The 15,924-nt window shown below is 49.4% G+C and overlaps 1 protein-coding gene across 2 annotated transcripts in view; it reads right to left on the bottom strand.

Annotated features, from left to right (window-relative positions):
• CRACR2A (calcium release activated channel regulator 2A) overlaps positions 1 to 15,924 on the bottom strand; it is a 990,950-nt gene that overhangs the window by 285,243 nt on the left and 689,783 nt on the right. For both annotated transcript variants that reach the window (XM_078673953.1, XM_078673952.1), the window contains exon 7: positions 8,020 to 8,115. In XM_078673953.1, coding sequence (XP_078530079.1) covers positions 8,020 to 8,115 — 96 coding nt within the window. The remainder of the gene's footprint in view (positions 1 to 8,019; positions 8,116 to 15,924) is intronic.

A 15,924-nucleotide genomic window follows, 5' to 3' on the forward strand; every position in this document is an offset into this window, starting at 1 on the left:
TTTTATTTGAATGATATTCCTATTATATATTATTTCACCCTTCAGAAATCCTTTCATGAAAAGGACGTAAGCAGGAAACAATGTTAACAACATGAAATTAATGGGAGCAATTTGCTTTAATAATTTTAGAAAATTAAAAAGAATGTATAATCAAAGAATGGATGTGAATTTTTGATTATTTTATAAAAATACTAGTAAAGATATGATCTACAAAGCAAGTCTCTCATCACACCTTCTTAAGTTTGCAATGCCAGCAGAATGATCAGTGAACGAACAAGAAGTTATGCTCTGAAAAAATTAGTTATGCAGACAATTAGTTATGCACATATGCTTTGATCTGCAGGTCATAAGATCAAATTCTGGCAAGGCTGAATTGGCCTTCCATCCATTTAAAACAGTAGCTTGACTGTCATTTCATAGGGCAGTAGCAACACCTTTTATTTCAGCCAATAGAAATGGCACAAGGCATTGCACAAGGCAGTGCACTGTATAGGCACCTAAGTATTACGGTTCCATTGCCAGAATCTGAAATGATTTTCTAGCTGTTGCATTATGGGACCGTCCTGAGAAATTAAATAATGTAGGTTTCGTTAAAAAGAATTTCTGTTCTCGATATGGTCTGGGTGAGAGATTGAAAATGCTCACAAGTCAAATGTGTGAGAAAAAGGAGTCCAGTAGATAGTGCCCTGAAGAAATTAGTATTGTTCAATTCCCACATTTACAGTATGTGATTTTCAAAGTTCTACTCATTCTGTTTAGTGAACCAAACTCCCGCTCTATCACTGATTATTTTATTATACTCGTATTTCTTCCTCACTATTTCGTTCAGGACTAGTAACTCTTTGGATATTACATGTTTTTCCTCTAACATAGCGATCTCTTTTTCCAACCTCTCAAGGTTGCTGTTGGTGTCCCTATTGGTGTCCCACTTGATGGCAGATCTAATTTTAATGATTTCCCCTCTAATTATTTTAATGATTCACCTCTGACGAAGCTCTTACCATAGTAGAACCTTCCAAGGTATTATCATCTGTATGTGAAGGGATAACACTGTGGCAATTGCTACCGGAGACATGACAAGAGGAGAGAGGCAAGGCACTTAAGAGACAAAGGCAAACATGGCTAAGACAGCAAATAAGGATAAGTAAAACAAAGAGAACAAGATCTGAAACCCCCTACCCCCACACCCTCACCCCTAACCAACCCACCCTTCCCGAAATGTAGATCACTGGCATGGTGACACGGGAAGAGAGCACAACTCCCATGGGAGCAAGGTGAAACATCTTGAACACATAATGGTAACTTGTAGTGCGGGGAATTAAGGAAGACTACAGAGTCTAAGTACTGGGAACTGAGAACTGAGTGTGCGTAAGGTGTGATGTGGTCCATTGTAATACCTGATGTATTGCTTGTCTATATATTTTCTACTGTTATTGCTACTCTATGTTCTGTATTGCAGCAGCATGCATACTTCATGCTTTGTAAGCTAGGTAAGGTAAAGTAAGGCTAGGTAAGGTAAGTGGAGCTAGGCCATACCGGGCAGTCTGGTAAGTACAGTAAGATCGTGCTATGGAGATTGTCCCTAAGAGCATTGAGGTTGTAATAGGAGCTGCCTGCTTTGATGGAAGACCTACTCATTTTGATTTTGACTGTGACCGTGTGACACAACTGTAATACAACATTACACTACAACATTAAGTTCAAGTTCAAGTTCAGAAATTTGTATAGCGCACTACTCACCCAGAGGGTCTCAAGGCGCCCGAGGGAGGGGGGGGTGCTTTACTTATCGAATAACCAAGTTTTTAGTTGCTTTCTGAAGGAGAGGTGGTTCTGTGTAAGGCGGAGGTGGGTGGGGAGAGAATTCCAGGTCTTGGCCGCTAAGTAGGAGAAGGATCTTCCTCCCATGGTGGATCTATGGATGCGCGGAATTGCGGCGAGGGCTTGATTGGACGATCGTAGTTGGCGGGAGGGGGTGTAGAAGGACAGTCGCGTGTTGAGGCATTCGGGTCCTAGGTCGTAGAGGGCTTTCTGTGCGTGGGTGAGGAGACGGAACGTTATTCTCTTGTTGACGGGGAGCCAATGGAGGTCTTTCAGGTGAACGGAGATGTGAGCTTGTCGAGGGATGTCCAATATAAGTCTGGCTGAGGCGTTTTGGATGCGTTGGAGTTTTTTCTGTAGTTTGGCTGTGGTTCCGGCATAAAGGGTGTTTCCGTAATCCAGTCGGCTGGTGATCAATGCGTGGGTGACCATCTTTCTTGTTTCGGTGGGGATCCAGCGGAAGATTTTTTTGAGCATGCGTAGGATGTTGAAGCATGATGATGAGACGCCGTTGGCTTGTCTGGTCATCGAGAGGGAGGAGTTCAGGATGAAGCCCAGGTTACGTGCGTGATTCGTAGGTATGGGTGCGGTTCCCAGGGCCGGTGGCCACCATGAGTCGTCCCAGGCAGAGGGGGATGACCCTAGGATGAGGACTTCCGTTTTGTCCGAGTTTAGTTTTAAACGGCTGTTCTTCATCCACTCGGCTACTTCTTTCATTCCTTCGTGTAGGTTGGTTTTGGTGGTGTTTGGGTCTTTGGTGAGGGAGAGGATCAGCTGGGTGTCGTCTGCGTAGGAGATGATGTTGAGGTTGTGTTGGCGCGCTATGGATGCGAGGGGACTCATGTATACGTTGAAGAGGGTGGGACTGAGTGATGATCCTTGTGGTACGCCGCAGATGACTTCGGTGGCCTCTGATCTAAAAGGGGGGAGGCGGACTCTTTGGGTTCTTCCGGCGAGGAACGAGATGATCCAATCCAATGCTTTTCCTTGTATTCCGACGTTGCTGAGGCGTTGTATGAGTGTGCTATGACAGACTGTGTCGAAGGCTGCGGAGAGGTCAAGTAGGATGAGGGCAGCTGTTTCTCCGATGTCCAGTAGAGTTCGAATGTCGTCTGTTGCTGCGATGAGGGCGGTTTCGCTGCTGTGTTTGGCTCGGAAGCCGGACTGTGAGGGGTCGAGGGATTTGTTGGATTCAAGGAAGGCGGCGAGCTGACTATTGATGGCTTTCTCAATGACTTTGGCAGGGAATGGGAGGAGCGAGATGGGGCGGTAGTTCTTAAGTTCAGTGGGGTCTGCTGTGGGTTTCTTCAGAAGGGCGCTGAGTTCGGCAGGTTTCCAGCTTTCCGGGAAGGTAGCGGAGTTGAGGGAACAGTTGATGACATCGCGGAGATGGGGTGCGATGGTGGAGTCTGCTTTGTTGAAAATGTGGTGGGGACATGGGTCGGTTGGCGATCCTGAGTGGATGGAGTTCATCAGGTGGATGGTGTCTTCGGTGGTGATTGGGTTCCAGGTGTAAAGGTTGTTAGAGTGCGGTTTTGGTTCGGAGGTGGGTGGAGTGGACTGGTCTTCGGACTGGTTTTGAAAGCTGTTATGTATGTCGGCGATTTTGTTGTGGAAGAATGAGGATAGAGAGTCGCAGAGGTCTTGGGAGGGAGTGATGTCGTTGGTGCCGGCGGTGGGGTTGGTAAATTCTTTGACGATGTTGAATAGTTCCTTGCTGTTTTGGGTGTTGTTGTCAAGTCGATCCTTGAATGCTGATTTCTTGGTGAATCGGATCAGTTGGTGGTGTTTGCGGGTGGCGTTCTTGAAGGTGGCCAGGTTGTCAGTGGTTGGGTTTTTTCTCCAGGCTTTCTCTAGCGTGCGACAGAGCTTCTTGGATGTCTTAAGGTCATCGTTGAACCAGGGGGCTTTTTTGCTACCTTGCTTGATTAGATGGTTTTTCAAGGGTGCTAGTTCGTCGGCGCTGTGGGTGATCCATTGTGTGAGGTTGGTGGCTGCTTGGTTTGGGTCCGATGATTTGGCAGGAGGGTTTTGGTGAAGCGATGTGAAAAGCTGGTCGGTGGTGATTTTGTTCCAGTTTCTTCGAGGAATGGGTTGCTGGGGGTTGTGGGTCGTGGTCTTTTTGTAGTTGAAGTGAACGCAGCTGTGGTCCGTCCAATGGAGAGCAGTGGTGTGATCGAAGGAGATGTGCTTGCTGGAGGTGAAGATAGGGTCGAGCGTGTGTCCGGCATAGTGGGTGGGGGTGTCAACAAGTTGTTTGAGTCCGAGATTGGCGAGGTTGTCCAGGAGGGTGGTGGTGTTGTTGTCGTTGTTCTTTTCCAGGTGGAAGTTGAGGTCTCCCAGTAGAATGTAGTTCTCGGAGGGGAGGGCATGTGGGCTGATGAAGTCAGTGATGTCTTCGCAGAATTGTGTGCGGGGTCCTGGTGGTCTGTAGATGAGGGTGCCTCTGAGTGTGGTTTTGGGGTCGGTGTGGATCTGGAAGTGAAGGTGTTTGGCGGCTGCGAGGTTATCGTCGGAACTGGTCGTGATGCGGATGGTGTTTTTATGGACGATGGCGATGCCTCCTCCTGTTTGGTTGGTGCGATCTTTTTGGATGATCTTGTAGGCGTCTGGGATGGCTATGGCGATGTCGGGCGCTGATGAGGCGTTAATCCAGGTTTCTGTAAGGAAGGCGACGTCTGGAGATGTAGTGTTGAGTAGGTTCCAGAGTTCAATGGAGTGTCTGTGGACCGAGCGGGTGTTGAGCAGGATGCACTTTAGGTGGTTAGTGTCGCAGCTCTGTTTGGAGTTTGTGGATTTGGAGTGTGTTCTGATGCAGACAAACTTGCAGGAGTGGCAGGTGAAGGGTCCATGGGTGTGTCCTGGGGCAGCTTGGTAGCATTGTGGTGTGCTGCCGGGGTTAAGGGCAAAGAGTGTTGCGGCGTCGTATGTTATGCGGGTGGAATGGGTTTTGCGGGGGCCAGGGGGTCTGGCGCTGGGCACGGTCCAGGCGCGGACGGGCGTAGATGGGCTTACCTTTGGTGCACCTTCGGCGCGCATGGGGCGCGACCGCTGCACGTGGACGCTGCGCACAAGAGCATCTGTCATAAGTGGATAGTGGAGGGGGGTGGGGTGAGGGAGGGGCAGCTGGGAGGCGGGAGCGGGGTGGAGGGCCGGGCTGGGAGGCAGAATCAACAACAACAAGATGGCAGCGAGCCAAAAGCCAAACAGGACTTTACAGTGACCCCAATAATCACTATGCAAAGGGAAGCGTCACCGGCACAATCAGGCACAAATTAATCACGCAGGTAAGGCAGCAATGCACAATCGAGTATGAATGAAAGCGCAGCTCAGTAGTGAAGCGCTACGATACAGTTACAACAATCAGGCACAGATAATTATTGCAGGAGCAGTGTGAGCAAAAGCACAATTGTTTTTCAGAGGTGAGAAGCAGTCTGCCAGTATAGCGCTACAATACCAGTATCAGGGCAGGGAGCAGCGTGAGGAGCGGCCGCTTCTGAGGAGCTCAGGGCGGTCACATTACAACGTTGTGAGCAAACTACAAAAGTATGACAAGGTAGATTAGATACTTGCATAAGAACCAATTATGACCGTGCAGTAACCATGAGACAACCATGAGACAGAAGAGTTCAGACAAGCTCCTTGCTGAGTTCATGTCACATTCCTATTCACATTCATTTGAGCATTGAACATATGAAGATTGAGGCTTGTCTTGAGTATTTACTGGAGGAACTTGTTAGACGGAGGCTTAGGAGGATGTTAAGGAAGATCCGGAGGCTGTCGAGTCCATAGAAGGATCATCAGGACCGTCAAGGAATCTCTTCAGTTGTAGGTGGTCCTTGAAGAAGTGTGGGGATCCTTGGATCATTACACGGAATTTTTCTGGACCTGCAAAGGCAAACTGGTAATTCAAGTCTCTTAGTCTTGGTTGAAGTGCTAAAAATACTTTTCTAGTAGCCACAGTTTCTTTGCTGTAGTCTTGAGATATGAAAATGTTGCTGTGTTTCCAGAGAATGTGGTTATTTTTACGCATGAAAGCAAGGATCTGTTCCACATGTTGGTAGCGGAGAGATTCACATACAATTGGTCTTGGGTTTTTCTGGTTTGGTATGGGTCTAGTTGGGACCCGATGGGTACTGTCAAACTCCAAGGTCATACTGAAGGTTAAGTTAGTGGCTTATGCAAACCAGCTTTCCAAGAAGGCGATGAATGAGCTTGAATGATCTTCTTCTCCTTCAGGGATTCCAAAAATTCTTAGGGTCCCTCTCCTGTTTCTGTCTTCAAGCCCAGATAGGCGTTTCGTTAGAGAGTCCGTTGTAATTCTTTTAAACAGATAAGGTAAAAACATGACCATTCAAACTACAATGTCTTGGCTATTGTTCTTGTTTGACCTTGAAATTGAGATAACAAGGCACATGCTCCAGTCCGATGTCACATCAGATGTCTTGTTGATGTCTGTATCTAATGACTTGACACTTTCAGAGATAATGACAGGTGACATCTGCGTTAAAGGCAGACATGTTGATGATTCTGCAAAAATCAAGAAAATGGAGCCTTGGTCTGCTTAAATTGGAGTTGGGACTTTATGTCTTTTCATCAGTGGTCACAAGAAGACAGTGCTGACTGGCAAGGAGGCTTTACTCCTGGTATTCAGGCCACCTCAATCTTAGATAGAAAATGAATCAAGAGAAAGCAGTTATAAATATGAAGACATTTTCAATAGAGAATGGAACACTGAAGCAGAGGCAGCTCAGACATATTTCTGGGTCTGTATAAAAGGAGGTCTGAATTATAAAATGAAATGAAAAAATCCCACTGGAAAAGGTGTGCTGTGGTGAAACTCAGATGAGAAGGCACTTAACTAAAAATAAAAGTAGAAGAAATGCTATGAGTGTTATTACGACTAAAGAATCTAATCTCCAGTAATCAATAATGTAACTGCAAAAGAGTTTTTATCCCACATTATTTGGTAAAGGTTGGATGTCTTGCACTTCGAGGTAACGGACACCCTGAAAGGTGCATTGTTTGAATAATGACCAACAAATTCTAAGTCATGAAAGTACACATGAAGAAATCATATGAATAACTGTGTTCTTAGGTACAAAGATTTGCGTTGTTGAGCAGAATAGTTGAAAGAAGGGCAGCCAAGGCCCTTTTTTGGAAGAACTTTGAAGAAACAAGCATTTGCTTGTTTCACAAATGCTGTTGTAGTTGACTTGATTATGAACCTTGGGAAATATTAGTATTCACAACTTGGTGAAACACAGAGCTATCTAGAAGAACTGCCAGGATTTGAAGCCAGCACTCATTTTTTATTTTTTGGATGATCGATGAATGCATGAAAACTATGTATGGGATCAGGAAACAATTGGAGAGCAGCCTGAATAGCCAGGAACGTAAACTGAGTGCACTCAAACAAAAAAAGAAAAAGATCAGCTAAGATCACTAATGTACTTCTTTTCTGGCCATTCAGCACACCTCTAGTAATTTCAACTGTATCCTAAGATCAGGCTTACTACCTTTGTTAAGTGCCATCAAGAATTACCTCTCAAATTCTGTTTGGGCATGCATTTAATTCACCGTCTACAAATATCTGCTCAAGGCACAATTGTTGTTAGAACACCTGTTGCCAGAGGTCTTATCAGGTTTTAGTGGTATTCACAAGTGTGAGTATGCAGTCAGTCAGCCAACCATTAGAGGTGGAACAACTATGTAGTGCAGTTGACAACACTGCTGATGTATATCAGCTTTCTGACACTGTAAGCTAGAATTTAGCAGATGAGTTCAGTGACATGGACAACATAAACTAATTACCAAACATAAGTAACTCAACAAAAAGCATAGGTTAATTAACAAAAAAGCATTTCAAAATTGATAATAACTCCATTATATCACAGAATGTCAAGAGGAATAGGTTTTATCTGAACAATTTTTCAACATTATAAACAATCTGGACCAGTCGAAAGAGATGTTTTGCTGAGGTTGTCATCCCAAAAAGCATTGTACATATTGCTCTTTGTTCTCAAAAGCACTACTGAAAATGGTAAGTAAGGTTATGAAGAACAGGATCATACATTTTCTGGTTCCAAACCCAAAGCGTCCAAGCTGAAATACTAATAGCTGACCGCACAACATTCAAGAGGCAATGAGAGGCTGTAGGGATGACAAGATGATTTTTGTATTATGATAAAGAATTTTTACCCTTTTCTGTTTTTTGACAATTTGCTCCAGTTCTTGTTCTTTGGCTGTAAGTTTTTGCTCCATATCTTGGCTTCGTGATTGGAAACGTTCACTATCCTACAAGAAAACAAACAGGTACAAATTAACACGTAGTCATGAAGGAGCTTGTTGTGCTGGGGATGTCAAGAATCCACATGAAATGAACAGCAAATGAACAAATACTGATAAGAATGATTAAGTGAACATTTTGGCTATGTCTTTGAAATGTGCCTATAGACGTCAAAAGAAGTATTAAGATAAACCTAATCACATGTTCGATAAACCTTTAGGGAAGAAACTGAAAAAATATCAGTAGTGAATCAACTTGCAGTTCCAACATAGATGCTCTGTTATCACACAAAACTACAAGGCTGGGTGCGGCACAGGGTTTAAATAAAGGGACATAGGACTTCTCAGTCCAAGACCACAGAGTAACCTCAATATTCATGTTGTCATTGCGTGTTGCACCCACTGATGTTGTTGGCCTTGCCTCATGGTAGCTATCCTCCTCCACCCCTACAGTGTGTGCAGCACCATAAATATTTCTGAACACTCACTGTGCTTTTGTGAGAAAAGCTGGGTGTCCCCACTGCAGTGGCCGCTCTGCGCAGAGAAGCATTTCTTCATGCAGTGGCGTCACTAGGAGGGTGCGGGGGTGTGGACCGCACCGGGTGACACCCTCACATGGGGTGACACCATAAGGTTACGCTGTGTAACACAGCCCTGCTCGAAGGTGAGGGCGAGTGTGTCTTCTCTGTCTATGTAAATGAATCCTCTCAGTGTCGCACACACGAATCATCATGCGTTCACACTCATGAACACATCTCTCTTATTAAAAATGCAACACCTTTTTGACATTTTAGAAATGCATAAATGAGCATATAAAATGGTGGAATGACGCACCATTTGTTATCTGCGTGCAAGGGAACATGCGCAGAATGAGTAAGAAATATTTGTTTGGAAAAATTGAATACAGCGCAACAGAGCATGGATTTTATTCGGCAAAAAATGCACTCTCTGCTAAATAAATGCTTCATAAGTGCCACAACCCACTGAAGCCTGACTTCATAAGCAAAGTGGAGCGCAGAACCAACGCTCACTTTCATGTCGGTGTGTTGGCTAACTAAGGATTAGTGCAGTGGCGTCACTAGGGTTGGTGTCACCCGGTGCGGGTAACTCATGGTGTCACCCCCTCACAACTTACCGGATGGACCATCTCACCCTCTGCCTGCACCATGTCCCCTCTACCTGCACCATCTCCCCTCTGCCTGCACCATCTCACCCGTTGCCTGCACCATCTCTCCCTTAGCCTGCACCATCTCACCCTCTGCCTGCACCATCTTCCATCTGCCTGCACCATCTCTCCTTTTGTCCGCACCATCTCCCCTCGGCCTGCACCATCTCTCCCTCTGCCTGCACCATCTCCCTTCCGCCTGCACCATCTCTCCCTCTGCCTGCACCATCTCCCCTCCACCTGCACCATCTCTCCCTCTGCCTGCACCATCTCTCCCTCTGCCTCCACCATCTCTGCCTCCGCCTGTGCCATCTCTCCCTCTGCCTGCCCCATCTCTCCCTCTGCCTGCACCATCTCCCCCCTGCCTGCACCATCTCTCCCTCTGTCCGCATCATCTCCCCTCCGCCTGCACCATCTCTCTCCTCTGCCTGCACCATCTCCCTTCTGCCTGCACCATCTCCCCTCTGCTCGTACCATCTCCCCCTCTGCCTGCACCATCTCTCCCTCTGCCTGCACCATCTCACCCTCTGCCTACACCATCCCTCCCTCTGCCTGCCTCATCTACCCCCTGTGCCTGCACCATCTCACCCTCTGCCTGCACCATCTTTCCCTCTGCCTGCACCATGTCCCCTCCGCCTGTACCATCTCCCCTCCGCCTGCACCATCTCACCCTCGGCCTGCACCATCTCCCCTCCACCTGCACCATCTCACCCTCTGCCTGCACCATCTCTCCCTCTGCCTGCACCATCGCACCCTCTGCCTGCACCATCTCTCCCCTCCGCCTGCACCATCTCACCCTCTGCCTGCACCATCTCTCCCTCTGCCTGCACCATGTCCCCTCCGCCTGTACCATCTCCCCTCCGCCTGCACCATCTCACCCTCGGCCTGCACCATCTCCCCTCCACCTGCACCATCTCACCCTCTGCCTGCACCATCTATCCCTCTGCCTGCACCATCGCACCCTCTGCCTGCACCATCTCTCCCTCTGCCTGCACCATGTCCCCTCCGCCTGTACCATCTCCCCTCCGCCTGCACCATCTCACCCTCGGCCTGCACCATCTCCCCTCCACCTGCACCATCTCACCCTCTGCCTGCACCATCTCTCCCTCTGCCTGCACCATCGCACCCTCTGCCTGCACCATCTCTCCCTCTGCCTGCACCATCTCCCCTCCGCCATCTCTCCCTCTGCCTGCACCATCTCCCCTCCACCTGCACCATCTCTCCCTCTGCCTGCACCATCTCTCCCTCTGCCTCCACCATCTCTGCCTCCGCCTGTAGGCAGAGGGGAGATGGTGCAGGCAGAGGGAGAGATGGTGCAGGGAGAGGGTGAGATGGTGCAGGCAGAGGGGGTAGATGGCGCAGGCGGAGGGGGATATGGTGCAGGCAGAGGGAGGGATGGTGTAGGCAGAGGGGGAGATGGTGCAGGCAGAGGGAGATATGGTGCAGGCAGAGGGGGAGATGGTACGAGCAGATGGGAAATGGTGCAGGCAGAAGGGAGATGGTGCAGGTAGAGGAGAGAGATGATGCAGGCGGAGGGGAGATGATGCGGACAGAGGGAGAGATGGTGCAGGCAGGGGGAGATGGTGCTGGCAGAGGGAGAGATGGGGCAGGCAGAGGGAGAGATGGGGCAGGCAGAGGGAGAGATGGCACAGGCGGAGGCAGAGATGGTGGAGGCAGAGGGAGAGATGGTGCAGGCAGAGGGAGAGATGGTGCAGGTAGAGGGGAGATGGTGCAGGCAGAGGGAGAGATGGCGCAGGCGGAGGGGAGATGGTGCAGGCAGAGGGAGAGATGGTGCAGGCGGAGGGGAGATGGTGCGGACAAAGGGAGAGATGGTGCAGGCAGAGGGAGAGATGGTGCAGGCAGAGGGAAGATGGTGCAGGCAGAGGGTGAGATGGTGCAGGCAGAGGGAAGATGGTGCAGGCAGAGGGAGAGATGGTGCAGGCAGAGGGAAGATGGTGCAGGCAGAGGGTGAGATGGTGCAGGCTAAGGGAGAGATGGTGCAGGCAGGGGGTGAGATGGTGCAGGCAGAGGGGACATGGTGCAGGCAGAGGGTGAGATGGTCCATCCGGTAAGTTGTGAGGGGGTGACACCATGAGTTACCCGCACCGGGTGACACCAACCCTAGTGACGCCACTGCGACTTTGTAGTGATTTTGGTGCACAATTTCTGGCCTGATTTCCATCCTATCGTGGAGGAGTCAGAAGCAAAGACAGTGAGCATTGTAGAAGACAATACTGTGGTTTGAGGAAGACAGTACACAACTGATTGTGCACATAATGACATTAGCTGAGTGATATTGCCCAGAGTTAACTGCAAGGTGAGTAGCAGTGACTGTACCGTGTGGGGGGGGGTGGGGGGGGGGTGTCATGAAAAGTTATACAAAGGGCCGAGTTACATGCAGGTGGTCTCCAGGGAAGGGTGAGAGTCACACCCTATACCTGCATCTCCCATCACAATGATGAATCAATGGGCAACCCCTGGCAACTGGGCCTCAGCCCTGTATGCTCATGCCTTTTGTTGCAGCATTCTCACTGTTTAGCCAATTAGCCGATCCAGCCTCAGCTGCATTGAGATGGTGCTTCTGGATCAGACACCTCTAACACTATTTTGGTGCCACCCATGAAACTGACAGAGCTGAAACAGGTCGTGTTTGTACATTTTGGTGGGGCAAAGCTATATGACTTACTTGCGAACTTACCTAACACAGAGGAGAAAAAGATTTTGACTGTCATAGTCTCCCTAAACAGAAATTTCGATCTGCAGCTCAACCTTGATTATGAGCGTTTAAAACTACACCAAGCTCATCAAGCTCAATAAGAATCCGTCAACATGTTCCACGCACAGCTTTAAAAGCTATTGGGTATGTGAGTGAACAATCAACCACCCAGAAGAAATACATACCCAGATAATCCAGGGATTAAAGTCTGCTTTGCACCGATGCCTAATGGTAAGACCGCCAGGCATCTTCCTAAATGACATTCGTGTCCTGACCCGCACACATAAACGGTTGAACAGCAAGGCAGATTAAATGGAGGTAGCCCTAAGAAGGATTGAGCATCATGAGGAACCCTTAAAGAGAGAATAGTGAAGGAGGGAAAGGTCAATGTAATTCATAGATGCCAGGGGCCTCCCCTGCATTGAAGCTGCAAGGAAATGGGTGTGGCAGCTGTGGTATAGAGCATAAGACGATGAATGTCTGCCCTGCGAGAGGATGAGCCTTGCTCCAACTGCCGACACATAACTCATTTTGCAAAGGCATGCAGAGACAAGTGGCAAGGGACCCAGGGAGGGTACACAAGGAGGACGGTTGCTGCCCCGAGATATGCTGAAGTTTTGGCTGGAACAGGCCCTGCAGACCTGGAGCCGCCAGGAGCGGAGGAAACATCAACGCGAGGCCGGGGCTGGATTAACGGCAAGTAGGGCGCAGAGCGCACTGTGGGAGTTGGCGGAGGCGCGAACTGCGGTAGGGTCGAGAAGCCGCTGGATCGGAAAGAGGACGCTTGTGTGGACGTGTTGGCGGGTGTGATAATTTGGGCAGAGCTGTGAAGTGCGGTCAGAGTATGCCCCCCAGAGCGGCCGGCCAGAAGGAGGTGACTGTTGGCGGGCTGCTTAGAGCGGGAGTGCTGAAGTGTACTATGACGATCTGGCAGTGGTCGGGAGGAAGATATATCGAGGAAAGACAGCGTGACCGGAGAGGAGGCTGCCTGGAGTCGACGAGCATCACGTAGAATCCCCGATCGGAGGTGACCGGCTGTGCGGGGGGCCCTGCTGGACGGCGGCGCCTGAGGCTCCGGCGCCGGTGGTGGTGGGTGGGGACGCGGTGCGCGAGGGGCCAGTATCCGTGGAAGCAGGTGCGATCCTGGTGCGTGCTGCGTCCCGGGCTCTGCCTGTTGGTGCTGGGGGTCGCGGGCAGCTGCGTGGGGCTGGTCTCAGCTGGACCGCGGACTGCAGCCCTTGGACCCGGCGGCCATTAAGAACGTTCTTGGCTGCTGCCCGCTAGGCGTGCGTGGACCCCCGGGCAATATATGTAACGCTGCCTGCCACAGAAAGACGGCCAGTGTGCAGAGGTTTGTCTGGCGCAGTAGCGGCCATTTAAGACTGTGCAACGGGATCTATACCATTTGTACACTGTGGAATGCACGTACTTCTGCCACTATCTATTATGGGGTGTCGGCCCCTGGATTGAGTCCTGAGGCAAGAGAGGGAGGCTAATGTGAAGAGGTGTGCTGTCCCTCTTTTTGTCGTGGTGCCTTTTGCTTCCTTGCCTTGTGAACTGTATGCTGGCTTTCCCTGGGCTCGAGGGCATTATGAAACTGAGGTGGCGCATGGAGGCCTGCTAATGGTGGTGAGTGGACTGGGGAATGTTTGAGTGTCTCTCTTTTGCTACCACTACTGCGAGGGACTTGCTGCTGACCGCCCACTCGACACTGATCTGCCGCTGCCCACCAAAGCGGCCGATCGCATCCGGCGCAGCGGCAGAGGGCTCTTCAGGAGGGGTCTACTTTGCCCAGGCCCCCTTCCATGAAGCACATTGCGGACGTCAATTGGCGGTGTCTGGAGGCGCTCGCAACACCGGGGCACCTCATAGCCTGGAGTAGGCTGGGCTTGGCCACCCCCGAGCATTGACGTCCTGGACATTTATGTGAAACCTGACTAAAGGGCTATTTGTTTTGCTTTGAGTCCTTTAAAGGGAAATAAAACAGTACTGCGCAGACGGATCCCAGAAGCTGATGGACAAGGGCACAGCGACGGAGTGTGGATACACGGGTGAGCTGATGTGAAGTAGTTACAGTTGTGCCGAGAAGGTGTCTGACAATTGACTTCATGATCACAGCAGGCACACCTCTGGAAGCAACATAAGACCTCGCAAGGAAGACGCCGGGCCTGAGGTTAGACTACGATACCTGGGCGGACCGATCTGGAGAGCCATAACTTTGCAATCCCAACACCAGGCAGCCTAAAATTACTTTTGACTCGGCAAAGAAAGTGCACCGTTCCAAGCAAGATGACCAAGAGGCAGAAGGGGAGAACAGAAGTAATGAGAGTACAGCGCCACAGAATTTAGATATGCATAATATTCTGCAAGATATGAGACAAGGATTCGCAACAGTGGTTGATAAGGTGGATCGCATATCCTCTAGAATGGATGCCATAGCGCACAAGTTGGATGCTCACGAGGAGCGTATTAAGGAAACGGAGAGGAGGATCTCGGATAATGATGACACCACGGCAGAGCACATCGAACAACTTGCGCGTATGGACAAAATCCTTAGAACAATAACAGCTAAGAATGAGGATTTGGAAGCCCGCAGTCGCCGGAACAACATAAGGGTAATAGGTACTCCAGAATCCACCAACACTGGTAAAATGGAGGAGTACGCGGAGAAGGTACTGGAGGCGATAATCGGAGCTGGGGCGTTCTCGTCACAATTCATAGTCGAACATGCTCACAGATCCCTCGGACCGAGACCGGCGCCGGGCACCCCCCCTCCCCCGACCCATAATAGCACGTCACGTTTACTAAATTATCGAGACCGGGATGTGGTCCTCGAGTGGCTCGGCAAAAACAGACCAGGAACTATGATGGTAATGCGTTTTCAATCTATCTAGACTTTACACCAATGGTGCAAAAGGAAAGACGTAAATTCCTGGATGTGAAGAAAAAATTACGGGAAGCACAGATTGACTACGCGCTGCTCTACCCAGCCAAACTAAGGATAACGCATCAGGGGAGGCAGCGATTCTTTACTAATCCTCAATTAGCGAAAAAGTGCCTTAGGTGTGTGAAGCGCAAGGGAGGCAGCCCTGGAGCGTCTGGAAGGTCATCCCCGAGAGAGCTGGCGATGGGAGGCAGTAATTGTGGCGGAGTCACGCAGCGGTGGCTATGGTAAGCTAATGGAGCGTGAGCCCGAATGACAGAGACTCACGTGAGGAACGCTGCAGGTTGTACCAGTGGTTTAATAAAGTTGAGATTCAGGCTCTTCTCCCCCTGTGAAGTGTCCTGGATGTAACACCAGGGGAGGGTGGAAGAGGGGAGAAGTCACGGTGTTGCCCTCTGGAGATGTCCCCCAGTGGGAGTACCCCCATAACAGTACACGGCATTATTTTTAACCCTGGCCATAATACCAATTCACAAGAGTGAACTTTTACAATGAACACATTAGGCAATGAGAGAGCTGATGATTTTGAGGTCCCCCAAACCTAGGGGGAAGACAAAGCAGATGCCTTGAACACAAAGAGCATAAACAAAAAGCACATTTTCTTGAACTTCAGTGGTGGTCCCATCCTCTTAGGACCACCCCAAGCACAGTTATTGGCAAAAAAACAATCCCAACCAAAGGCCCTGCAAAGCATTATGGGACGAGATTAGCAGTGGACAGTGAATATTATAGTATCCAATATCAAAATAATTCTACAAAGAGCTGCAGTTCACCTAGTCGTTACTAGATGTCCCCCACGAGTCAAATGCAAAACATTGAAACCCTTTCATCAAGCATTTGCATTTGACTCGTGAGGGACATCTAGTAACCACCAGTTGAACTACGGCTCTTTGTAGAATTATTCTGTTATTGGATACTATATAATATTCACTGCCCACTGCTAATCTCATCCCATAATGCTTTGCAGGGCCTTTGGTTGGGAATGTTGTTTTG

This window comes from Lissotriton helveticus, chromosome 1_1 (genome assembly GCF_964261635.1).
Source record: "Lissotriton helveticus chromosome 1_1, aLisHel1.1, whole genome shotgun sequence".
Lineage (NCBI taxonomy): Eukaryota > Metazoa > Chordata > Amphibia > Caudata > Salamandridae > Lissotriton > Lissotriton helveticus.